This window comes from Canis lupus, chromosome 28 (assembly GCF_003254725.2).
Source record: "Canis lupus dingo isolate Sandy chromosome 28, ASM325472v2, whole genome shotgun sequence".
Lineage (NCBI taxonomy): Eukaryota > Metazoa > Chordata > Mammalia > Carnivora > Canidae > Canis > Canis lupus.
The window spans coordinates 3,787,644-3,814,497 of NC_064270.1; the positions used below are offsets into that span (position 1 = coordinate 3,787,644).

Here is a 26,854-nt window from a genome sequence, read left to right on the forward strand (position 1 = left end):
GCCCCTCAGTACTGGAAGCCTAAGTCTACTCATGATGGGTCTTATATTTATATTGAGCTGGTCACAAAGGCACATTACAGCTATGTGACCAGCCTAACTTTTAACATCCCCCAGGCCTCATTAAGACTGGGTACACATAACCAATTCAGTGATTACTGAACAGTGTTGACAGGCTGGTGGTCCTGCTCTGAAACAACTCACTACCTATGGGTTAGGACATCATTTATCTTTAGTTAATATAGTCTAAGTGTTGGCCAAGGGTCAGTACCTTGAGATAAATGTGTAGTTAACCCAGATCAGCTGAAGTTAACCCATGCTATATAAACATTACAGTTTTAGATTGTACATTTAGGTTTATGATTTATTTTGAGTTAATTTTTGTATATACAATTGATTTATGTGTATTGCTATTGTATCTTCCAACCTGTTAAACTGATCAGTGAAGATTTTTAGGGGTCTAGTGGTTTGTGGCATAGTTAAACATTTCCTCCAAAGTAAAAGGCAAATTATTACCTCCCACCAATAAGAAGAAAGCACAATGTTTAGTAAGCTTCTTTGGGTCTGAGGTTGGTATATTCCCTGGGTGGGAATGTTGCTCTGGCCCATTTACTGAATTATACGGGAGGCTTTTGGTATTGATTGGGGCCCTGAGCAGGATAGGGCTCTGTATTAAGTCAGGCTGTGCTGCTGGCAGCCCTGTCACTTGCACCATACAGTCTAGCAGATCTTATTGTATTTGTATTATCTGTGTTAGGAAAAGATGCTATCTGGAGTTTATGGCAAGCCCCTATGGGAGAATCACAATGTTGACCCTTAGGGTTCTGGATCAAGGCCATGTCATCTATAATTGAGGGTTATATGTATACCATCCAAAAAACCCAACCCGTTCCAACCTACCAGCTCCTAGTGTGCTATTTCCATCTCCCTGATGGTCCTTCTGATGGAACCCACCAAGACGGTTCAAGTGATTCTACAGCCAGAACTGCCCATCTTGAGCTGGGGTCTACCAGACCCACCAAGTCATCAGGTCAGTGGGCCCACCAGTAGTTTACAGTACTGGTGCTACAGTAAGATGGTAGCAGCTCATCCCATATTGGACATGTGGCTTACAGGGTCAGGTGGCACAAATAACTTGTACAAGCAGGTGGCCAAAACCCTGTGTCACCCACTAATGTTGCATCAGGGCCTCTCAGCTTATAAGAAGGGTCCCTTATATACAGCTTACAGAGGAGGGGGGACATGATAAAGCTTGAGCCATGAACAGGTAGGTTGAGATAAGCCAAAAATGCTGCTATATGACAGCCTCCTACGAGGTGGCCCTGAAAAACAGTGCTGAGGGGAAATCTCTCGATGGGCAGAAATTCAGTGTCATTCACTTTGTGTGTAAAGAGGTGGACTGGTGATTGGAATATATATGAGCTCAGGGTTGTGACTCATGGCTTGGCTGGCTAAGCAGGAATCTAGAAGGAGAAATATTGGAGGATATGGTTGATTGAAAATTACATCCCCATCCTCCAAAGATATGTCCATATTCTAATCCTAGAACCTTTGGACAAGGGGTCTTTGCATATATAATTAATTTAAGTATTTTGAGATAGGAGCATCTGGATTATCTGAGTGGGCCCTAAATGCCATCACATTTGTCTTTATAATACAGAAACAAAGGGAGAGTAGACACACACAGAAGAGAAGGCCATGTGATCATGGAAGCAGAGATTGGAGTGATGTAGCCCCAAGCCAAGGACACTAGCTCACCATAAACTGGGAAAGGCAAGGAACCAGTTCCTCCTAGAGCCTCTGGAGGGAGTGCAACCCTGCCCATACATAGATTTCCATCTTCTGGCCTCCAGAATTTTGAGAAAATCAATTTCTGTTGTCTTAAGTTACTAAGTCGTTTGTTATGGTAGGCCTACAAAACTAAGGATCCATGGGACCAAGTATGCAAAGGTCTATGTATCATATCTTCCTATGGAGGAAGATAACCATGTATGCAGGTATACAGCAGGGCTTGCCCACTGGTATGGACCAGCACTGGCACACTGAGGACATGAACAAGGCAGCCATGGTGGCAGGGGTGAGGTGTGCATGGATCCAACAGCACAGGCTCCCACTTACCAAGGCTGGTCTGAATACCATACTGGCTCACTGTCCAACCTGTCAGCAATAGGGACCAACACTAAACTTGCAATGTTGCATTATTCTCCTAGGAGACAAACCAGCTACTTGCTGACAAGTTGATTATCCTGAGTCCTTCTACTCTGGATTGTCTACTACCCAGTGATCATTTTGAGTGGAGCTGACACATATTCTGAGTGTGGGTTTGCCTTGCTTCACTATCTGAGGGCATACAGAGTGTTTAATCCATCAGTGTGGGATTCTGGATAACATTGCATTGGACCAAGGAAGCTCCTTTGCAGCCAAGTAGGCATGTGACTATGGGCTGTACTGGTTCTAGCATGTGATATCCTCCTCCTCCCCTCTGGAGCTGCTACCCTGACAGAGGGCTAGAATGGCCTTTTTGAAAAAAAATTTTTTTAAATTTAAGATTCTATTTATTTGAGAGAGAAAGCATGAGCAGGAGGGCTGGGTAGAGGGAGAGGGAGAAGCAGACTCCCTGCTGACCAGGAAGCCTGATGCAAGACCCCATCCCAGGATCCTGGGATCATGACCTAAGCCAAAGGCAGATGCTTAACTGACTGAGCCACCCAGGAACCCCTGGAATGGCCTTTTGATGGGGCAGCTGAGGTACCAGCTAAGAAACTAATCCTGTAAGGATGGAGTGCCATCCTCCTTAGGTATTTCCATTATAAAAGGCTGTGCCACTTCCCAACAGGTAGAGTACCAGGGGGTGGAGGGAGGAGTGGCCCTCATTCTCAGCAATCCACTTAGAGAATTTTGATTTTCTGTGTCTACAGCTCTAAGCCCTATAAGCCTAGAGGTCTTGGCTCCAGAGGGACATGGCTTTATCAGCAAATGTGAAGCCATGACTGTCCCCCACTAACTTTGGATTTTTTGTGCCAAGAGGCCAGCTAGTAAGCAGAGGAGACACCATCCAAGGAGGCTGAGTCCCCAGAGGGGATGGAGCCAACATGAGTCCAGAGGACACTAACTCCTATCCTGATGCACCTGAACCAGGGACTTTTTTTTCTCTTTTTCCATCTCTCTGCTAACCATTTAGCCCTTTCTTCCTTCTAGGCCTCCACACCCTATCCAGTCTGATATCCTCAAATTTGTTGCTCTTTCTCCTTCTCCTATTCTAGGCCACCCCTTTCCTTGCCAGCTTCTTCCATCTCGTCCAGCCTATTTTTCCATCCATCTATAAGCATCCCTTCTCTTTGTATTTTATTTTATTTATAAGATTTTATTTATTTATTTGAGAGAGAGAGAGAGCACAAGCAGAGGCAACAGCAGGCAGAGGTGAGGGGGAGAAGCAGGCTCCTGGCAGAGCAGGGAGCCTGATGTGGGGCTTGATCTCAGGACCCTGGGATTATGACATGAGCTGAAGGCAGATGCTTAACTGACTGAACCCCCTAGACACTCCTCTCTTTGTATTTTATATCAACCTACCCAAGAGTCCTTCTTATCCTATCCAGGCCCTCCCCTTCCTAGGGAAGAAAGCAAAAGGGTGAGACAGACCACTCTGGAGAAAGACTACCTTGTGGTTTTGAATTCTGCTCAACCAGTATCTGAGTCTTTGGGTAATTAACATTTTGGGGCCTAATTTTCCCCATATGCTCACAATACTGCTCCTATCATAGGGTTTTCAGGGTTTGAAGGAAGGTTTATTTATTTTTTTAAAAAATATTATTTATTTATTGAGACACAGAGAGAGAGAGGCAGAGACACAGGCAGAGGGAGAAGCAGGCACCATGCAGAGAGCCTGACGTGGGACTCAATCCCGGGTTTCCAGGATCAAGCCCTAGGCTGCAGGCTGCGCTAAACCGCTGCACCACTGGGGCTGCCTTGAAGGAAGGTTTAAAGAGCTTAGGGTGGACCATTAGTAGTAATCAGCATTAGCTATTTTCATGTGAGCTCTTTGATGGGATGGACCTTCTTTTTTTTTTTTTAAGATTTTATTTATTTATTCATGAGACACACACAGAGAGAGAGAGAGAGAGAGAGAGAGAGAGGCAGAGACATAGGCAGAGGGAGAAGCAGGCACCATGCAGGGAGCCCAACGTGGGACTCGATCCTGGAACTCCAGGATCATGCCCTGGGCCGAAGGCAGGTGCTAAACTGCTGAGCCACCCATGGACCTTCTTTTTATTTTTATTTATTTAACTTTTTTTGAACCTTTTTTTCAATCTCTGAGGTGATGAATCTTCTCTGGCCACAAATGGGGACAAAGGAACACACCCTGTTCCTATGCTATCTCTCTCTTGGCCCTTTGCTTCATCCCAGTGATGGGCTGTCTGCCCATGAGTGGAGTTCTCAGGTGTCCCTGAGGAGGGAGAACCTGGGACCAGTGTCTGGGCTCCTACCAGAGCACCAGGGAACATGGTGCCTCAGCTCCAACTTTGCTGCTAGTAGTGAATACAGAATGTTTTTTGTTGTTGTTGTTGTTACCATGGTGGCATGACCAGCTATCCTGATGCTCATTGGCTTAAAATGGCAGCCATGATCTCATGAGTAAGAAGGGCAGGCAGGTCTCAGGCAGCTACTCCTGCTCACTGAGTGTGCACTGGGGCTGCTTGCTGGTGGTCCCTGGTAGCTGGAGTGACTGGTCTGGAGGTCCCACAATGGCTTCATTCACATGCCTGGTACTATGGTGGAAATGGGCAGAAGGCGGCTCAGCAGGTTCTGTTTTTTTTTTTTTTAAGACTTTATTTATTCATAGAAATGCAGAGAGAGAGAGAGAGAGAGAGGGACAGAGACACAGGCAGAGGGAGAAGCAGGCTCCATGCAGAGAGCCTGATGTGGGACTCGATCCAGGGTCTCCAGGATCTCGCCCTGGGCTGCAGGCGGCGCTAAACCGCTGCGCCACCGGGGCTGCCCTCAGCAGGTTCTTTATGCAGTTTCAGGATCTTTCAACACCATCTCTTCGGAAGGATAGTGGGAATTCTTACATGGCAGCTGAGAATCCCAAAGCTGAGTGTTCTAAGAAATATAAAATCCTGAGTCCGAAGCTGGGTCAGTACTATTTCCTCTGTATTCTATTAGTCAAAGCAGTTAAAAGTCCTCCCCAAATTTAAGGGCAGAGAACAAAGACCCCACTTTTCTATGGGAGAAATTCCAAAGAATTCATGGCTATTCTTCATCTGCCACAATGGAACAGCCCAGATCCCCCTCTGAGACCCAGCCAAGGACTGGTGAGTTCGGAGGGAAGGAGGACACCACCAGGCAGAAGTTACAGCACTGGGTCCTTGGTTGGCTTAGCTGGTTAAGCATCTGCTTTTAGCTCAGGTCATGATCCTAGGGTCCTGGGATAGAGCCCTGTGTTGGGCTTAGTGAGGAGTCTTCTTCTCCTTCTCCTGCTCCCCTGATTGTGCTCCCTGTCTCTCAAATAAACAAATTAAATTAAAAAAAAAAAGGGGGGATGCCTGGGTGGCTCAGTGGCTGAGTGTCTACCTTTGGCTCAGGTCTTGATCCCGGGGTCCTGGGATGAGTCCCACATCAGATTCCCATGGAGCCTGCTGCTCCCTCTGCTTGAGTTTCTGCCTCTCTCTGTGTGTCTCATGAATAAATAAATAAATAATAAATAAAATCTTAACAAAAAAAGAAGTTATAGGGCAGGTGAAGGTTCTGTCAGGGTGGGGCTTCCTTCAGGGTCAAGAGCCTTAGTGTCCAGCTGAGGCTACTCCATGGTCCAACAGAGCAAGTCTCTGTGCTCCTCCAGTCTATTTTCCTCTATAAAATAAGAGTTGATGATTTCCAGCCTGTCCAGAACTATCCAGCATCCCACACATATCACCTTTATTGTGGCTGAGAGATTTCGTGGAAGCCAACATGTCCTGGGGTAGGAACTGCTACTCTTCTGAACATTGGCCATCCACCTTCCTAAACTCAATCTGTGCCCAGCCACAGGGATTATTTATGGTGTCATACAAAGGGGCCTCATTAAGCAGTAATCCTTAAATACAGTAGGGTACTATTTATGTTCATTATTTTGTTTAATTAATTAATTTTTAAAAATATTTAATTTATTTATTCATGAGAGACAGGGAGAGGGAGGGAGACAGAGAGAGAGAGAGAGAGAGAGAGAGGCAGAGACACAGGCAGAGGGAGGAGCAGGCTCCATGCAGGGAGCCTGACATGGGACTGGATCATGGGTCTCCAGGATCATGCCCCGGGCCGAAGGCGGTGCTAAACTGCTGAGCCATCCGGGCTGCCCTGTTCATTATTTTAAGAACTAGCATATCTGTATCAGTCAGCGTTCATGTCATCACAGCCTTATTTATAATGACCTTCTTCACCACCCATTCTGTATTCTCTTTACCTTTAGCAAGCACCTCAGCTGGTATGATTCTCTACCTGGTAGGGTGACCCAAATCTTCATTCCTGAATGGCCTGGGCCATTAGCAGTTGTATCTGACTTGGCTGTTGCAATTTTCTTTTCTTTACTTTTTTTAAAAAAGATTTTATTTATATATTCATAAGAGACACAGAGAGAGAGGCAAAGACATAGGCAGAGGGAGAAGCAGGCTTCCTGTGGGGAGCTCGATGCGGGACTTGATCCCAGGATCCTAGGGTCACTACCTGAGCCAAAGGCAGATGCTCAACTACTGAGATACCTAGGTGCCCCTGATACAGTTTTCCACTGATTTTAATCACAGAGCATCGTAGTATAAGAGACTCCCTAAGGGATCTTCTGTATTCCAGACACATTTCCTTACCCCCATTGTGTAGTAGCAGCCCAATTTGCCCTTGGTAATCAGGATCAATCACCCTATATAACACAATGACTTCCTTATTTGCTTGTTGGTTCAAAGCCCAAAGCAGTCAGGTGGCGGTCTCAACTTCTAGTTCAATGGAATCATTGTGTCTTCAGGGGTCAGTATTCCTCCCTTTGAAACTAGGGCTTCTAGGTTAGTGGAGCATAATGCAGTGAGGGTAAGAAGCAAAATTTTTGCTAGTGGATCTTGAGGGATAATGGTGAATAGAGCCACTTCCATTTCCACTTCTTAATTCCTGAAGCCATGAATCCTGGCTATGGGAAAAATAGCATCATATATTGAATGCTGATTTCTGCATCCTGCAAGGCATTGTGACAGTCCCTCAAGGTATTTCTCCCTACCTGGCACCAAAATGAAGTCTTTGAAAGGCTCTTCCACCATTATATCAAGCCAACTGCTTTAGGATGATGGGAAACATGGTAAGATCAGTGGATTCCATGAGCATTTCTTCATTTCCATCTCCATTTCTTCACTCCATTTGCTGTGATTTGAGTTCTTTCACCAGAAGTGATGCTGTGTAGGACATAGGGCATTCTGTAAGTCCACAGATGGCAGTTTGGGCAGAAGCATTGTAGGCAGGAAAGGGGAGTCTATATCCAGAGTAAGCTTTTATTTCCATACGACCAAAGTTCTTGCTGTCCCTTCATGATGGAAGGTGTCCAACATAATCAACTTGGGAATGGCGCCATACTGGGGACTTAGTCTCTGCTGCTGGCAAGTATGCCAGTGGCTATAGCCAGGCTGGTCTTGGTGAATGATCCCTGTTGCTGATCCCAGGCATAACCTCCATCCCTGCTATTAGGGCCACTGCTACTAAGCCCATCAGGTGATGAGGAGGGTGGCTGGGAAAAGGGGCTGAGTAGTAACCATGGAATGGGTCATCCTATCTACTTGATTATTAAAATCCTCCTCTGCTGTGGTCACCCTTTGGTGAGCATTCACACAGGACACAAATCATGTTTCTTAGTCCAGAGAGGTCTATCCAAACACCTTTTCCCCAAACTTCACCATCACTAATTTTCCAGTTGTGTTCCTTCCAAATTCCCTGATTGTCTAACCCAACACTGGCTGCAACCCATGAATCGACAGACTCATGCCTCTGGCCATCTCTCCTTCCAGGAAAAATAACCAGGTTTATTGTTATTCTCCAAGATCAGTCTGTTTTCTGCACAGGCCAGTTGAGTGGGGATGTGGTAGAAGTCACCAACCCTGCATCCTTCAAGTCCTTGATGGTGGCACTAATCTCTGCAGACCTTCCAGTAATTGCTTTTGGTTTACTGTTTTTCTAGGCAGAGGCAGTTCTAGTGGCTCCTACTTGGCCTTTCCTGCCATAACAGCCCTCACTCCCTAGATCAGGGAATCAATGTGAGAATTCTGCCAGTTGTTGAGTATGTCTATTCCAATTCTGGAACTGGACAAGTAACCAACCGCGGGGTGGCATTAGGGATCCACTGTGCCCATTGTGAGATGAACCTGAGCTAAAACTCCATGGATCACCTGTCCTCCCTAAGCTCTGAATGTGGGTTTCCAGGAGTTAGTTCAGAGTTACTGTCCAATAATCTCTGAAAGGTATAATTACTTCTCTTTCTCTAATGCACAGCAGTGACCCTGGCAAACAGCCGTTGGTTCCTTTGGGGAAGGCTAAGAGAATGATTAACGTATAAATTTTTGTTAGTTTAGTGGGGTCCTTCCTCAAGGGGACCTGACCTCCCCTTTATTTAAGAAGTTCTGAGTCTGTAAAATGGTTTAAGCCTGGATTTTTTATAAAGTTTTTGTTTATTCAGAGAGAGAGAGAGAGAGAAGAGAGGGAGAAGAGAGAGAGAGAAGAAGAGAGAGGCAGAGACACAGGCAGAGGGAGAAGCAGTTTCCATGCAGGAAGCCCGATGTGGGACTTGATCCCAGGACTCCAGGATCATGCCCTGGGCCAAAGGCAGGCGCTAAACCGCTGAGCCGCCCAGGGATCCCCTTAAGCCTGGAAATTGAATGAAGCCTATGACTCTCTATTTTTATGATTCAAATGAGACTTCTGTTCACCTGACCTAGAATTCTACTAGTATATATTAAATAAGAGTTTAGTAGACTGCTCATTTATTTCTCTTCTAGGGACACCATGGTCAATTAGCTAACATCATAAGTCTTTGTGAGTCAGACTATTCTGATTACTGCACTGATGGTGTTGTCCATAACCACCTTGCCTGTTGGTGATTGAGGGCCATCATTTGGCCTCTGCCACCTCATGATCCAATCATCCCCATTGCATTTGGGGATCCCAATTCAGATGCATGGGTCAAAGTGAGAGTGCAAGAGCCTTGTTGAGGAGCAATGCCTATGAAAATAAAGCAGGATGACACAGTCCTGGGCAGATGGAGACTCATTCCATGATGCAGGCCTGAGAAAGGCTTGGTCAACCTCATAGGGGCTCAGAGCAAGGACTGCCTTTTGAATAGTGCAGCACTGAGTGGAGATGGTCAAGTGAGCCTCCTGCCTTGCTCAGTTATCTGGGGCTGCTGTGGAAGAGTGGACTTTGGTTCCAATACCATGGATGAACAGAGAAACATAAATTATCGTAACTTGCAAGGTCTTCAAATAATCCTGATTTCAGGGCAGCCCAGGTGGCTCAGCAGTTTAGCACCGCCTTCAGCCCAGGGCCTGATCCTGGAGTCCCGGGATCAAGTCCCATGTCAGCCTCCCTGCATGGAGCCTGCTTCTCCCTCTGCCTGTGTCTCTGCCTTTCTCTCTCTCCCTCTGTCTATCATGAATAAATAAATAAAATCTTAAAAAAAAACCTTGATTTCATTAATTGATATTGAAAGTTTGTGGCCTGCCAAAGGAGCCTGGGTGGTACCTGCCCACGGCGACCATACCTTGTCCTCTAGTGAAGGTTTAGGGAAATTATTGTAAATAACAAAGGGCACCACATTTTGTGCCAACTGACTCAGTCTGTGAATAAATTTCTAGTTCCTATCTGTGCATTTGCCTGTTTAGTCAAGGATAACTGTACATGTTGACACCTGGCATAGTCCTATCTCCCAGGAGCACCTGAGGCTGGGGGTCACCCACAGCTTTGGCCTACAGGACCCCTGACATCAAAGAAAAAACTTAGAATCTGAATTATTCCTTGCTATGGCAGTACAATTTATTTTCTTTCCCTTGGTTCTCAGCCTTTGTCCTTCATCTCCCAGAGAGAGGCCATGGGACAAGAATAAATTTGTGAACCAGGCTGAAAACTAGGTGAGTATAAAGATCTAGAGTCTTGGAGCTCACAGGAATGCTCAGAATGGCAGTCAACATGCAGAAAGATTTAAGCCCTGAAGACTGCATCTAACTCCATACTTTGCTATGCACTGGCTGTGGGATGTGGAAGTTCCTTTAACTTCTCTGTGCTTCCCAGCTAATGAGATAACCACAGAACCTACCTCACCAGGCTGAGAATGCAATGAGTTACCCTATGTAGAGAGCTCAGAACAGTCAGTGAGGGCTCAGTTAAGTGTGGCCTGTCATTAAATCTACTAGCTGTCGAAATGCTGAAATAAAATAATTTCTCATGCTTTAGTAAGCCCTGTCTACCCCACAGCACTGTCCTGATGGCCAAATGAAAGTTCTTTGCTGCCTGTCCCAAACCAGTCCCCCAATGGAAAGAACTCTCCAGAAGAAAATGGCTCCCCAAACTATGTGCTCAAAATTCCTCTTGATAACCAGACCCAGGTTTCAGGCGTTCAGGCAGGGGACAGCTCAGCTCTGAGCTCCTGAGGACACCTTATGGGCAGCCTTGCCATCCTGTCTGAGTCCCTTTGGGCTTCATTCCAAGCATCCTGAGGTGCATCACAGTCTCCAGTTCCACTGTGGGGCCATGGTCTTCAATTCATTGTTGTCTGTCATCCTAGGTTGTCTTTTTGGATCTGTTTCTTGGGCTTTACAGAGGATGTTTCTTTAATTTTTTTTTTTTTTTTAATAGAATGAGCACGAGCAGGGTGAGGGCTAGAGGGAGAAGCAGGCTCTCTGCTGAGCAGGGAGCTCCATGGGGGGCTCCATCCCGGGACTCCAGGATCATGACCTGAGTGGAAAGCAGACGCTTAACTGAGTCACCCAGGCGCCCCTGTACAGGAAGTTTCTTTGGGGAGTATGGGGGCTCAAGAGTGGCCAGGGGGAGGCTATTTTTTATGCAACCTGGGCATTAGTGGCATTGCCTGGGAACACTTTTGGAAGTCTCTGTCCCTACTCTTCTGGCCTCTTTACCCCTAAGCGGTAAGGGATGTTCGCCCCCCACTTTTTAATTTTTTTAAAAGATTTTATTTATGAGACACACACACACAGAGGTAGAGACCCAGGCAGAGGGAGAAGCAGGCTCCATGCAGGGAGCTCGACGCGGGACTCGATCCCGGGACCCCAGGACCACACTCTGGGCTGAAGGCGGCGCTAGACTGCTGCGCCACCGGGGCTGCCCTTAATTTTATTTTATTTTAAAGTAATCTCTACACCCAATGTGGGGGCTCGAACTCACACCTGCAAGATCAAGAGTCCCATCCTATGCTAACCGAGCCAGCCAGCTGGCCCTGCCTCTCCCTATTTTTGCCAGGCCCCAGCGACGAGGCCTCGCCCGAGCGTCGGACAGGCTCACGCAGCCCCCGAGCACCCGGCGCTACCGGTCGGCCTCTTGGCCCCGCCCCTCGCCGCGCTGCCGACCAATCCTGGGCTCCGCTCCCCGCGCGTCACAGAGGCGCCGCTGGGGGGCTTCCCGCAGGCGGGCGCTCGGCGCGGTGTTGCCATGGGGACTGCAAACAGCCGGGGCCGGGCGGAGAGAGGAGGACTTTCCCTAGAGGAAGCGGCCTCACCTCGGGAGACGCGCACAGGTACCCAAGGAGCAGGTGAGTGCTTGAGGGGCTGCGACCGTGCGAAACCAAGTCTTTCGGAGCTCCCTGCCCAGCCCTCCGTGTTGGTTTCTGAAGATTTGGGCCCCTCCTCCCGTCTCTCACCTGTGTCACCAGATTCCTTCTACGTGTATCCTGGCCTCTCAGGTCCTTGACTCCTCCTCTCCGACACCAAAGTTGTTTCTTCCTCAACAGCCATCCCTTTCTTCTTCGTCAAAGTAATGACATTCTTCGGGCGTCTTGAGCGAAGTGTGCAGAGCCAAGTCTCCCCTTGAGGGTCTTTGCCGTCGTCAGACATTGGATTGGAGGGACAGCCTGACCCGATTCTGACCCGTGGATCCAGAGACCTGGGACTGGGTGTGTGTGGTCTGGCCGTGTGGTCTCCGTAAATGCCGTTTGGAGCTGTGGCACCCTCAGTGGCCACCAGCAAGGAAAATCCCCTTGGGGCGGGGAGGGCTTGGAGTCGTGCCTACAGTGGCTGAGAGGTTGACCTATCTGACACTCCACTGGTAATACCCATTTCTCATCCCCCGGCCACACCTCCAAGCTTTTAGCTTTACCTCACCTTCCCACTTCCTTGAAGTTCTCTTCCCACTTTGCTTGAGGTGGCCTGCCTCGGTCTTTTCTCAGTGGGCCCCCTGCACCTCACCTTCTCCACCCTGGATGGAGGCAGTACCACAGGATTAGCCCTCCGACCTTTCCTCATCCCACTAAGGGATGTTACTGAAGCTGTAGGTTTAAGTCTTGTGGGCTGAACTCTCCAAACCACTGTCTCCAGTCCGTTTTTCTGGACACAAGGCCCAAATAGCCAACTACCTTATGTACATCTACACGTGGGTGTCTAATAACTATCTAAAATTGAGCATGTTCAAAATAAAATTGATGATTGTCCTTCAGCATTCCCCATTTCCAGGAAAGGAGCCAGCTTTACCTGGAGGCCCAGGGCTTGCCCTGTTTTCTCACTCATATCCTGTCTGGTCCTGTCTAAATCCCATTGCTCTCCACAGCTCCTGCTCTAAACTATTGCAAGACCCTAAGAAGGGATCCCTCTGTTGTTTCTCTGGAATCTAATCAACTCTCCCTACATTTTAAATGAGAGCACATCACTGTGACTTGGGCAGCTGGCTCCCTGCTGCCTCCCCTGCTTCTTTGCTCGGCTCACACTCACCCCTATGCAGTCTCCTAATGTAACAAGCTCATTGTTGCCTCTAGGACATTTACCTTCCCCAGCCATCATATCTAAACCTGCCCACTGGTCTAAGGCACTCCCAAACGGGTAATATTCCAAAGAAAGAAATATCACTAATAAGCATGTGAAATGGTTTTCAGCTTAACAGTGGTGATTGAATTACTGGGCCTGGACCTTAAGCTTGGCAGGTGGCTTGCTTTGGCCAATGAAACTCTTGTGGCTGTGATGTGAGCAGATGCTTTTTCTTCTCTGTTTCTGCCATTTTGAGCAAAAGAATATGCCCAGGTTCTCTGTTGCTCCCAGGAGAATTAAAGACCCAGAGAGCAGACCTGAGGCCAGACTAAGCCAAGCCTGTTGGCTGAGGCCCAACCACCCCACAGGTGCATGAATATGAAACAAACTCTTATATGCCAGAGAGACTTTGTGGCTGGCTGTTACAGAGCGTGATTCTAGCAATAGCTAACTGATATGCTTTCATGGGAACTTTTATAATTCACAAAGACATACAATTTTTCATCTAGGAAACTGGCAGTGGTATATACAGATAGAGAGACCATGAAATATGCATTTGGCAAAGGTTCGGGAAACAGGAATGTTAGTTTACTGCTAGTAAGAGTGTATATGGGTAGCAACCTGTTTGGAAGCCTTTTTTTTTGTTTGTTTCTTCTCAATGGACTCCATGCTGGGCATGGGGCTTGAACTCACGACCCTGAGATCAAGACCTGAGCTTAGATGAAGAGTCAGATGCTTAACCAACTGAGTCACCTGGATGCTCCCTTGTTGGGAAGTCTTATTTGGCTATTTATGTCAAAATTCTTTTTTTTTTTTTCCCAAAGGATTTTTTAAAAGATTTTATTTATTCATGAGAGACACACAGAGAGAGGCAGAGAAACAGGCAGAGAGAGAAGCAGGCTCCATGCAGGGAGCCCGATGTGGGACTCAATCCCCGGACTCCAGGATCACACCCTGGGCCAAAGGCAGGTGCTTAACCACTGAGCCACCCAAGCATCCCATTGCGTCAAAATTCTTAAACTAACTCAATAATTCTACTACTAAAAATTTGTTCTAAGAAACAATTAAGGGCATGCACAAGATAATTATCAACAAGGGTATTTACTAAAATGTTATTTCAAAGGGTAGTGAAATGTAAATGTTAGCAGGGGACGTTGTTGCTTTATAATTTCCAAACGATACATACTGAGCATTTCTGAGAGAAACATCATGTTGGGGATCCCTGGGTGGCGCAGCAGTTTGGCGCCTGCCTTTGGCCCAGGGCGCGATCCTGGAGACCCGGGATCAAATCCCACGTCGGGCTCCCGGTGCATGGAGCCTGCTTCTCCCTCTGCCTGTGTCTCTGCCTCTCTCTCTCTCTCTCTGTGTGACTATCATAAATAAATAAAAAAAAATTTAAAGAAGCATCTATTATGTGGAATTCTTGGCAATGTGCCAGGCAATGTGCCAGGCAAGTAGGTCTCAGAGGGAGGACTGGGCCCCATGTATCCATGGCCCACTTTCTGTCCCATTGCCCAGAGTTCACCGTCAGGTTTCGCAACATGCAGAGCACCTCAGCTATGGATGTTTGCTTACCCTCCTGGGGGAGCAGAAATTCTGCCCTGAAGAAATGGAGGCAAAAATGGAAACAGGAGGAGTTCTCCAGTAGGGAGAGGGTGCAAATAGGTACAGGGGCTTTGGCAGGAGCCTAGAGCTGTAGTGGGGGAGGGAACAACATTGTTCTAGAGAAGCTATAGAAACATACTGTACTGATTTCCCAGGGCTGCTCGCATGTCATCAGTGAGTTCCCTTGATGAAGAAGCACTTACTCAGGATCTTAGCTCATCTCCAGGCTGGGGCTGAAACAGACAGTGGTCATCAAAGCTCAAAAGGACAGTCTTCCTTCAGGTCTCCAAGTGAAAATGAGATATAACACCATGGTCACTCATAATGCTATGCTGTTCTAACTTCTTTGCACATGTTAATTCATTTAAGATTCATAACAAGCCAACGTGATGAGGCTTTCCTCATTATTCTATGGAAAGGGAGAACAGAAATGCAGACAGGCCATGGCTAGTTTATAGCAGAACTGGGACACAAATTCAGGAGTTGTTTTTTTTTTTTTTTTTAAGATTTTATTTATTTATTCATGAGAGACAGAGAGGCAGAGACATAGGTAAAGGGAGAAGCAGGCTCCTCGCAGGGGGCCTGATGTGGGACTCCATCCCCGGATCCCAGGATCATGCCCTGAGCCAAAGGCAGATGTTCAACCACTGAGCCACCCAGGTGTCTCAGGAGTTGTGATTTAGGTTCCATACGCTTAGCCACTGTGGCTTAGATCCCAGCTGGTTGTCAGCCTGCTCTCAAATACCTTCTCTGCCTCACTGCCTTGCTGGGAAAAGGAACAGACTCGTGGATTGTCCTGGCTGGCCACATCAGGGACTGCTGCAAAATGTAAGATTACTTCTTAATACCAAGATTCCTTTGGGGGTAGGGCTGAAGCAGAAGATGATCATGGGAAAGTGTGAGCTTCAGATGTCTCCCTAGGTGTGAGCCCAGTTTTCTGTCATCTCATCCTGGGGGCTGGGGGCTGGGGAGCAGGAGGCATGCTGGGCTGTCACCAAGTTTTCATTTTCTTCTCCATTAGAGCCCAGGCCTGTCACTGTCTGTCTATTCATGGAGTTTGTAAGTGAGCATGAAGGCCCATTGACTGAAGATGTGTGACTTTGTTCCCCTTGGACACTGAGGGCAATGCAGTACCAATGCACAACGCAATGACACACAAGTCTCCATGGATTCCTGAAACACAGGTCAGTGCCCCAGCCCCAGAGTCATGGTGATTTGCTTATTTCTTTTATAATCCAGGAGTTCTTACTCAGTTCCTTTGGATAGTCTTACAGGTAATGTTAGCTGATGCTAAGAATCCCGTACCCATGAGTCTTTTTTTATAGTGTCCTTTGCTTAGTATCTAACCAGTCCCTTCCACTCTGGATTTGAGACAGTCCTTTGTTGGACATGCAATTTCTGGCTTTTAGCTTATAATGGATCTTCTGGCAAGCATGATAGGAAAGCAGAAACCATCTGCTGAAGATAAGACTGACTGACTGGTTAAATTACAATAGTAACCAGCAATATCATAATTAAGAGAAGTAACCTTCTGTGGAGTTTGATACAGGACTATACTACAAGGATGTCCCCACATTCACATAGCCAGGCTTTTCAAGTCATCCTGTAAAGCATACAAACTCTAAAATGTTTTTATTAGTATATTTTATTAATGCTTTGTACATTTGCCTATACAAAATTAAACTCTGAATGATAGAACTTCACTTTTAGATTTTATAGCTTTTCCTACCCTGTAGGCTGGATAAGTAAGTCAGCAGGTCAACTCTTTAATGTTGCACTAATAAAAAAAAATGTGGAGCTAACTAAATGTAAGTGATAGCACCATGCCTATTATTTCTAGAGTCTCTTGCACATGATTGCCATGTCAGGGTGATAAGGTAAGGGAACAATCCTTTGGGGCTGGTGGCTATCCAGGAAATACCAAAGTGGGGTTGAGTGTAAAACCATGCTGACAGTCTTGGTCTTTTTGAGTTTAGTGTCTGACTGTAAGAAAAACAACATCTAAAAGAGGCTTGTCTGAAGAGACTGGCCTCTTGTTTGGGGCTGAATCCTAAGTACTTGAGAAGAAGACCCAGGTACAAAGCCACAGATAGAGAATGTTCTAGAGCATATGAATCTAGTCCTTCCAGGATACATCATAAATGTTGTAAAACTACAAAGAAAATCAATCAAGGAAATCATTACAGCTGAAGATAATATGTGGACCCCCTTAGGGTCAGGGGTTATGTTTATATTCAAGGCCAGCTGTTTGTACCCTTGAGATGGAGACTCAGGCTCAGGCACACAGAGGATGTCTGAGGTAATGGTGTGTTCCATTTCATAGGCTGAGTCTTTACTTATGAATCCACTAGTCCATATTTATCAGTGTTCCTTATATCCTACTTTTGTAACATCTCGTATAAAATATCACATTTATTCTTTGAAGGTGAGAAACATGATTTTTAAAAAAGATTTTATTTATTTATTCATGAGAAACAGAGAGAGAGAGAGGCAGAGACACAGGCAGAGGGAGAAGCAAGACTCCATGCAGGGAGCCTGATGTGGGACTCGATCCTGGGACTCTAGGATCACCCCCTTAGCCGAAGGCAGGCGCTCAAACGCTGAACCACCCAGCTGTCCCGAGAAACATTATTACACACAAAAACTTGAATGCAACAAAATCTGTGAGAGCCTAGGGCACAACCCTTGAGTCTCCCTTGCATAAGTGTCCTATGCAAATATGGTTCAGGAAAAACTCACCTTCAGGATGAGTTAAGGAAAAAGAACCAGCAAAGGATCACTTTGAAGATACGCCTAAAAAGAGAAGTAAAGGAAACACAAATGGATAAGGAAGAAGACTGTTGCCTTGCCTTGAGTTGCATGGAAAGCTGACCAAACATCTTGTATCACATGGCACATAAAGGAGTCACATCTGCAAACGAGGGACACATGTTGTGATACGAGAACTAAGGGGAGAGTGGCAGGACCTCAGAGGAAGTGAAAGCGACCTGGCAGAGCTCAGAGATGGAAAAGGCCAACTGGGAAATGATGTCTGGGAGCAGGCAGTGGGGAAAGGAGTCGCTGTTTTCCATGATACAGCCTTACAAAGGTATTTGGCTCTTCAAACTATGTGACATATAACTATGATTTGAAACATTTACAAAGAGCCTCTTTCTTCACTCCGCCCAATGTCTGAGCCCTCTGGACAGATTCCCTTGCAGGACTCCTTAGCAGTCTGGCTCATTGCATCTGGACATCTGAGCACTGAATAAAAGATGAAGATATGGGGACCTGGAAGTGATGCAGAGACAACAGTTTAGGTTGTATACCATTACCACAGAAACATCCTGTCATGTGCTGTGGTTGCAGCTTCTCAGGGTGGGACCAGAGGCAGACTAGGAGGAGTGTCAACCTCTACTCCACACAGTATTTCTGAGCAGCTGTTCTCCTGCTATGTCTCTTCTCTCCCCTAATCTTCCCAGACCATTGGGTCCTTGGGAAGCACCAGTTTCCTGGGGCTCAGTGAGGAATGGGGAAGCTTCACTTCTAGCTTAGTGTGTGAGGGTGGCATAGCAAGTATCAGATGAGAAGCCTGTCACAGGACAGACAGAGCAGAATAAACACAAGCTAAAGGAGATAATTAGTGGAGGACCCAAAGAATGAAAGACCAGAGTGAGTGAAGTGAGGAGGTTCATTAAGCATCAAAGAAGACAAGAGAGTGGAAAAATAAGTCTTGGAATGAAAATGCATGAAGAGGGCTATATGTACTAGAAGACCCATGTGGCCCCAAGAACTCAACATCTCTGACTCTGGCTTAGAAGAAGCCCAAGCCTTCAAGCTGTGGCAAGGTCAGGGCTTTTAATGAAATAGCATCTGTTAAGGAGGACCGGGTGACCTAAGGGCTATACTGCCCAAGGATCCATGGCCTGGGCCAGTTTCTTGATGTGTTCTAGAAGCCAGTGCTTATTACCACTTTATTCTTGGAGACATTGAGTGAATCAACAATGAACTGAGCCAAAATTTAAAAATATCTGCACAGAAATGTAACAAGTGCTGAGAATATGGCCAGATTGTGATAGAAGGCCAACGTAACAGAACTACCTTTTGAAAAACCCACAAGGCTGAAATCCAAAAGTCAGCTCCCAGAAGATATATTCATAAATTTTTTTCCAGAAGAATCACATCTGAGTCAAGAGGGCTCTTTTGGCCCACCCCCTGGAATTTGGAAAGTCCTTCACAACCTATCAGTGATGTCCAAAACTGGTTCTCTCATTGCTGAATGTGCCTGAGAACTGGACTCTGCCTTGCCCAAGGAATCACCCAAGGACCTCAAGTCAAGCTGGGTACAGAAGGCACAAGGCCATTCATGGTGGTATTCTAGAGGGGCACGCCAGCCTGCAGAGGCTCACAGGGTCAGAGTGAACAGCCATGAAGGCCTTAGATATACAGAAAGGAAGAGAGAAAGGGAAGGTATGAGAAAGTGTAGAAATACAAAGCAACAAGCAAAACCCATCAAAGCAAGTAAAAACTTACAAGGAGAGGAGTCAAGAACTGTAGGAAAAATGACAAAACTGTGGGCCCATCTGGAACGTAGGCGAGTATCTTTGGTACCAGAGAGCCACTGTCCTCCTCACCTCTGCTAGTGGCTATAGGGCAAATTGTCAAGGACAATACCGAAATGACTACTCTGAAAGTTGTCATTGTAGTGCATCTCAAAATGAAGTGTTTCAAAGACAAGGAATATAAAATCATCTCTAGGAAGACCTGGGGATGTGATCTCAAGGCAAAGTTCCTTTCTTTTTCACAGAGTAGAATTTGGGCTCAAAGCGAGACCTCCCTTTGGCCTCAATTTCACTTAGGGATCGAGAAGTTTAATGTAAATGTAATTCTTTTCAAGAATGTTTACCTCCTCCCCCAATTTCTAGAATTTATTGTTTTATGAAGTTTGAAGTTTTAAATTTTATGAATCTATGCCAAAAATATCTTTTTTTGGTATTTTTTTATTGGAGTTCGATTTGCCAACGTATAGTATAACACCCAGTGCTCATCTTGTCAAAAAATATCTTATGTTTAAGGATCTCCCTAGTTATGTATTTGTGACTTTATGTGAAAAAAATGTTCAAAATTAAGAATAATTAAAAGAATGCTTTTGTTTTACATTATTTTAAAGAAGCTCACCCAGAGAGTCTGCTGTGCACTGCGGGATGGGCACCATCCATCCTGTCAAAAGGAACTAGGATATGAAGAATTCAGAGTTTATGACCATGTTCCTGCTGGACTCTTGAAAAAGCACTTTACTCGTCATCCCATTTGGCCCTCAGGACTGTGCTGTGAGGGAGATGGGGTCCCCAAGGGTGACAAGTTACCATACCTCCTCCTCCACAATAAGGACAGTGTCAGGAGAGCCACACTAAAGAGCTCCTGGTGCTTCACCTCAGTCAGAACCTACAACCACCAATTTTTGAAGTGAAAGAAGGCCTGACTCATGGGGTCACTTGTTCAAGATCACACAGTCTGTGGCTGAGAGGTCCTGTCTTCTGGATCCCAGGACATCTGACCCTGAGCTCAACCTTGGTGTACCGCCTCAGCCTTACTTTCATCTGTCTCAGTCTCCCCAGCATTGGGCAAAGGGGCTCCAGTGGAGTTACTTCTTCACAAGAATCACTTTTCTCCACCAAACGTTTGATCATGGAGGGGGCTGTGAGCTCAGGTGCTATTCTATGGGTGATGGAGTTTATCATCATCATTTGCCCGTCAGCATTTGCTGTTACCCCACCTCAGATGCTGTGGCACCCGAAACTGTGCAGGTTCTTATTGTTTCCATGAATTATTTTTTCAGTTTGCTTAGGCTGTCTCTACTTACCCTGTGTTCTTGTCAGAGCACTTGCGCTAAGGGCAGGGAGGTAGGGAGAGTGACCTTAGGGCCAGTGGGGCTGCAAGGGAAGCCCAAAATGTTGCATCTAGAAGCCACCCTGACTTGTGAGCCCAGAGCAACCTGCCTCTTTCCTAGTCCCTCTTTAGCTTGCTCCTGGAGTCAAGCACTCTCAATTTCATGTTGTCAAGATGCCCTTGGGAGGCCCTGGTCAAGGCTGATTTTTCTGTCATCCTTCCAGGGCACTTTTGTGTTGGCACAATGGTAAGACATCCCTGCTTCAGAACAAGCCTTCCTTTTGCACTGCTGGTCTAACCCCCAACTGACCACAAAGCTGCCTGGCATTCACTTTGGATGCTGTCTAAAAGGACAGGCTCAGAATTTCTGAGATAACCCCTGGAAGGCCCCCTGGGTAAACAGTTGTCTTGGTTACCTTGGTTATCTGGCTGACTCTGGCAGTGAATTAATTCCTTCTGCAAGTTCTTTACTATCTCTCCAATGGACAACCTGGCCAGCAGCTCCCTGGTTAACTGAATAACTAATTTTTTCTTACAAGCTGGTGTGCACATGTCCATTGTGTCTGAACTGGGAAGCCTGGAGAATGCTGCCTCTGTTGGGATCTCAGGGGGTCCCCTATCAGTCCTTAGAAGCAGGTCTATCTTGAGAAACAGTCTTAATTTGAGGCCCATGGAGCCCATGTGCCTGATATCACATTTTTTTTTAAATTTTTTTTTAATTTTTATTTATTTATGATAGTCACACAGAGAGAAAGAGAGAGAGGCAGAGACACAGGCAGAGGGAGAAGCAGGCTGCATGCACCAGGAGCCCGATGTGGGATTCGATCCCGGGTCTCCAGGATCGCGCCCTGGGCCAAAGGCAGGCGCCAAACCGCTGCGCCACCCAGGGATCCCTGATATCACATTCAATGTTGTGTGTAGGGATGATGTATTCAGAATTGTGGATGACAATGTAAATTTTCTGAGGAGATGGCCAATAACATTTATTGAGTTCTCAAAGGGTCTAGGAGCCATGAGAAGTTATGAACCATTTCTCTAAGGAGACCCATCCATCTCAGAAAGGCCCAAGATTGACTCTCTGGATCCTTTTTCATTCCTGTTCCCAGACACCAAAAAGATAGGGAGGGGACTTGTAGGGAACCTTATGGTCTGGGATGAGAATGAGAATGTGGGAGGCAGTTCAGGACCTTGTGGTCTTCTGTGTCCCATTTAGAGTTCTGCAAAAATGACTTAATGACCCCTCAGGGGTCATCAAGCTTCAAGGGTCCATGAAGTATACTGCTATGGGTGGGTGTGGGGTTCCCAGAGAGGGTCCAAGTCTGCTTATACTGTGGGTCTGAGATGACCTGAGTGGTCTGAGGCTGACTTCTGGGTAATTTGCCCATGAAGTGACTGAAGCATATAGCCATGTTCCCTGTTAGGCTTATACACAGTTTACTTTGGGACCAGTTTTCCATGGTTCTGATCTCTTATAGTGTGTAAACTGGTTTCTTGGGCAACTGGACTTTACTAATTAGGTGACTTCTTAGACACAGAAACAGGCCAGGCAGCCCAAATCAGAAACTCCTTATTTTGTACTTTACAAATACTGGGGACTTCAGTGGGAGCTAAAATTTTTGTATGTGGCCTTTCACTGATCTGGAACCTTGACAGTGGAGGGCCAGGGAGCCTTGGGATACTTGGGATATCTACAAATAGGTGGTACCTATTTGGAGGCTGTCTCACTTTCACAAGTCCTAGAAGACATTTTTCTTTGTCCTAGATCTACCTAATGATTTGTATGTTACAAACATCCTCAGCTGACATGTAATTTTTCTTGGTAAGTGGCTCCAATATATTACTACAATGCTATTTGGTTATCCCATAGGGGTATTTTGATTAAAAACAGACCAATGAGTGGTTCCCAATGACTGGTAATTGGATTTGTGACACAAGACGCTACCTGTTCTTACCCACAGACCAGATGGAAACTTGTTGCTTTCTTTTTCTTTTTTTTTTTTTTTTAAATTTTTTTTAATTTATTTATGATAGTCATACAGAGAGAGAGAGAGAGAGGCAGAGACACAGGCAGAGGGAGAAGCAGGCTCCATGCACCGGGAGCCCGACGTGGGATTCGATCCCGGGTCTCCAGGATCACGCCCTGGGCCAAAGGCAGGCGCCAAACCGCTGCGCCACCCAGGGATCCCTCTTTTTCTTTTTTAAAAAGATTTACTAGAGATAGAGACAGAGCAAGTGGAGAGAGAGAAAGAGATAGATAGATAGATAGATAGATAGATAGATAGATAAAGAATCTCAAGCAGACTCCCCACTGAGCATGGTGCCCAGTGTGGGGCTAGATCTCTCAATCCTGAGATCATGACCTGAGCCATCCAGGAGCCCCAGGAACTTGTTGCTTTCTTTTCAGATTGCTTCTGATATTGCCCAGTGTCCATTCTGGCTCATCAGTTTCTCCTGTAGGGAAAAAGAAATTAGGTAACATAATTCAAGTAGGAAAAAAACTGGGCCTTGATTTAAAACAGAAACTCTAACCACTCAAGGGAATTCTAGATTACTTTCTTCTTTCCTCATGCCTCTTCACTTCATGCTTTACAGGAGGCCCAGAAAATGGGAAATGTGCTGCATGGACTAGCAGGTAAGTTAGATCAAGCCAATGAAGCTATAGACCTCCTTGATTAGGAGGTTTGTGAAAAAGGACTGGGAGTAGGGTGAAGTAGGCATGGCACTCAGCTTGGGCACATTTAAGGGTCTGTCAGAAAATCGTGTAATCAAGCCAATGTGTTATTCTGGTGGTGGAGCAGTGGATTACACTGTGCCTGGCAAAATGGAGCTCGGGGCCATGAGCAGATACACCAGCCCAGGGAACCCCACTCTGTCTTCCCCCATCTGACTGTGGTGCTATTGGCTCCTGGCATGTTCTTTACCACATAGTTCTTCATTAATAAAGTTACCTCCACATTTATGAAGTACTTGGGATATCTACAAAGAGCTCCTCATCTCCTTGGTGTCTTTCTTCTTCATGGGCTTCAGAGTCCTCTTCCTTCTGCTCTGGGTTGACATCTACATATGAGCTCCCAAGGGTTCCAACCAGGCAGCTTCACTGAATCCCTGCTTTTGTAAATTTTTTAACTTTTTTTTTAAAAAAGATTTTATTTATTCATGAGAGACATACACAGAGAGAGAGGCAGAGACACAGGCAGAGGGAGAGGCAGGCTCCATGCAAGGTGCCCGATGTGGGACTCCAGGACCACGCCCTGGGCCGAAGGCAGGCACTAAACTGCTGAGCCATCCAGGGATCCCCCGCCCCGCTTTTTTTTTTTTTCTTTTTTTTTTTACTATTGCTGGAAGTGTCCCACCTGCTCCCCACAATAAAGACAGATGTGTGACAGAAACAAACAACCCAACCCTGTAATCAAGAAAATATTTTAATGTAATCTTTTAAAAAGAATTTTATTTATTTGAGAGAGTGAGAGTGAGAACGAGAGAGATCACAAAGGGAGAGGGAAAAGCAGACTTACCACTGAGCAGAGAGCCTGATGTGGGACTCAATTCTAGGACCCCAAGATCATGACCTGAGCCAAAGGCAGACATTTAACTGACTGAGCCACCCAGGTGCCTCTTAATGTAATCCTTTAAAAAAAAATCAAGACTAATGCCAAAAAATCTATGATAAAATATAATTTTAGATAAAGAAGTAACAGTGCTATGCTCAGCTGTACTGGAATTTGATGCTGAAGGAAAAATCAGTAATGCTGATCTTTTTTTTTTTTTTTAAGATTTTATTTATTTATTCATGAGAGACAGAGAGAGAGAGAGAGAGAGGCAGGCTCCATGCAGGGAACCCGATGTAGGACTCCAGGATCACTCCCTGAGCCGAAGGCAGATGCCCAACCACTAAGCTACCAAGGTGTCCCACTGATCTTCCTTTTGTTTAAAACTGTATAGACACTGAAAGGGCCACCCCCATGTTACACTCAAATCAGAGGGAGATGTGCAGAGATGGTTTCAGATAGACTATCCAGGGGTACTGCAGCTCAGTGTCTACACTAATAGGACATCACTATTGGGCTGCCTTCTTCAGCTCAATCTCTCCTACGAGACTCTCATAAACAACCTTATTATTCATTCTAACATCATCTGGGAAGACCCATCAACTCCTGAATAGGAGGCAGGAAACAACAATTTAGACATTAAAACTCTTTGAACCTTTGCCTTGCTGTGTCCACCAATCCTAAACTATTATATCATGACCCTTTTGCAGTTCTAAGCCTTCCAGTTGAAAGGCCCACACTCAACCAGACTTCAAAACATCTTGGCCTTGTTTCTTCCAACCAACAGGCCCCACAACACTCTGTTGGGGGTAGTGTTCTCCCTTCTCAGTTTCATCTTATGGAAGGAAAAGGAGGGAAGGAAAGAGATAGGGGAGGAGGAGGGAGGGAAGGGGAAAAAAGAGGAAGACAAGAAAGGAATGAAGAAGAAAAAAGAAAACAATGAGTATATCAGATGATTTTCTTTCTATTCTCAGTCTTCTATTTATTACGCAAACAGTAAAGAGAAGTCAAGAGAAAAATAATCACCTAAGATACAATCTTGTGGAGGAATTAAATTTGTTTTTTCTTATCTTTTCCAGTATCTGTTAAAACCACTAATAATTTAAAATAATCCAAAGAGGGATCCCTGGGTGGCGCAGCGGTTTGGCGCCTGCCTTTGGCCCAGGGCGCGATCCTGGAGACCCGGGATCGAGTCCCACGTCGGGCTCCCGGTGCATGGAGCCTGCTTCTTCCTCTGCCTGTGTCTCTGCCTCTCTCTCTCTCTCTGTGACTATCATAAATAAATAAAAATTAAAAAAAATAAAATAAAATAAAATAAAATAATCCAAAGAGATCATAAGTGGATTTTTATATTCCCCATATTTTTAAGTAAAATAAAAATGGAAAAATCCTGAGGCCACACCCAGCATAAGCAGATGGCATAGCTGTGTCTGCACTGGTTTGGGAGGGATCATATCAACCCTGAGCTAAATCTGAGAACAAAAGGTATCAGTGAGTCCCTCTATTCTGGATGTCTCCTCCTTAGTGTTCAGCATGGGGGTTTATTGAACGAATATTTCCTGACATTAATATCTGAAAGAATTTTGGTCACCTCAATCTTAAGAATAACACAAGTAGAAATAACTCTCATAATAATTGAAGAAGCAGAAGTTGAGAGACAAAAATATTAGTACCTGTTCCCATAAGATTAGTATATACCTCAATCTACAGCATCATTTACACTGCAGTAGACTTCTGGCAAGTGACATCCTTTCAGGGTTCATTTTTATCCTTTGAAGAACTGAGGTGAAATATCTGCAGCATTTCTTCCTGAGTTAAAGCATGCTGTTTGGGAGTGGGGCAGCCATGCACCCATTCAAAAGGGTATCTTTTCCAGCCTCCCTAGCACCTGGATTCCCTGTGTAATCCCTGTGACTGTATTTCAGGCAATATGTACAGAAAAGATTGTATGTGGTTTCTGAGTAGTGTTCTTATTTCTTTTTTAAGATTTTATTTACTTATTAGACACACACACACACACACACACACAGGTAGAGGGAGAAGCAGGCTCCATGCAGGGAGCTCGACGCGGGACTCGAACCCAGGTCTCCAGGATCACACCCTAGGCTGAAGGCAGTGTTAAACCGCTAAGCCACTGGGGCTGCCTGTAAGCAGCGTTCTTAATAGGGAGGGTGTGCACCCTTCTCCTCTTCTTATCTTTGCCCAGAATGTATGTGGGCACACACACGTGGCCAGAGTTCTAGCAGCAATTCTGGGCCATCCTGCTCTAGAATGGCAGTGCAGAGAACCATGAACCTTCATCCCTGTGGATAAACAGAGTGCTATCCATGTTTGTACTATAGCTCTTTGGGCTTTGTTTTGGAATAGAGTTAATCCTTCCTGATAAAGTCCCTCTCTCTTGGAGTTGCTGTGTGGACATCCAGGGGAAATCTCTATGTTGGCCTCTGTGGGGTACATCTGAGAGAAAGCCTGAAAGGTCACAAAGTTAAATGTCTAACATCACTAAGCTCATCACAGGAGGACTTTAGATTGCCACTTTTTTTCTGCTGCTTTTTTGTTTTTATTGATTTTCTATAATCAACAAGTATCACATAATAAAAACTAAACAGAATATAAAGAAAAGATTAAGGATATTGGCAGATAATTCACAGAACCAGAAGTGTACTTTTGCTGCCATGAAAAAATGTTCAACTTCTTGAGTTATTACATGAAAACCCAATCCTGAGATTCTCTTTTGCAGTTCTCCTAAAATCAGATTATTTTCACATAATAATACCCAGGATAATAGAAGACACTGTGAACCAACTGTTACAAATAGATATAAAACCTCCCCAGTGAGGCATAGGACAGATGGGGGTGGGAGATGTGGTA

The 26,854-nt window shown here is 45.6% G+C and overlaps 1 protein-coding gene and 1 pseudogene across 7 annotated transcripts in view; both read left to right on the forward strand.

Annotated features, from left to right (window-relative positions):
• Window positions 1-26,854, forward strand: part of RASGEF1A (RasGEF domain family member 1A) — a 216,782-nt gene that overhangs the window by 61,342 nt on the left and 128,586 nt on the right. For 4 of the 7 annotated variants that reach the window (XM_049103346.1, XM_049103349.1, XM_049103348.1 and 1 more), the window contains 3 exons: window positions 10,055-10,124; window positions 11,470-11,758; window positions 15,589-15,751. In XM_049103346.1, the coding sequence (XP_048959303.1) occupies window positions 15,704-15,751 (48 nt within the window). In that variant the 5' untranslated portion in view covers window positions 10,055-10,124; window positions 11,470-11,758; window positions 15,589-15,703. Of the gene's footprint in view, window positions 1-6,222; window positions 8,463-10,054; window positions 10,125-11,469; window positions 11,759-11,956; window positions 12,121-15,588; window positions 15,752-23,027; window positions 23,068-26,854 lie in introns of those variants that run through there. The other 3 variants (XM_049103350.1, XM_049103351.1, XM_049103347.1) reach the window with 3 other exon arrangements.
• On the forward strand, window positions 23,074-25,054 carry LOC112672012 (transmembrane protein 258-like; annotated as a pseudogene).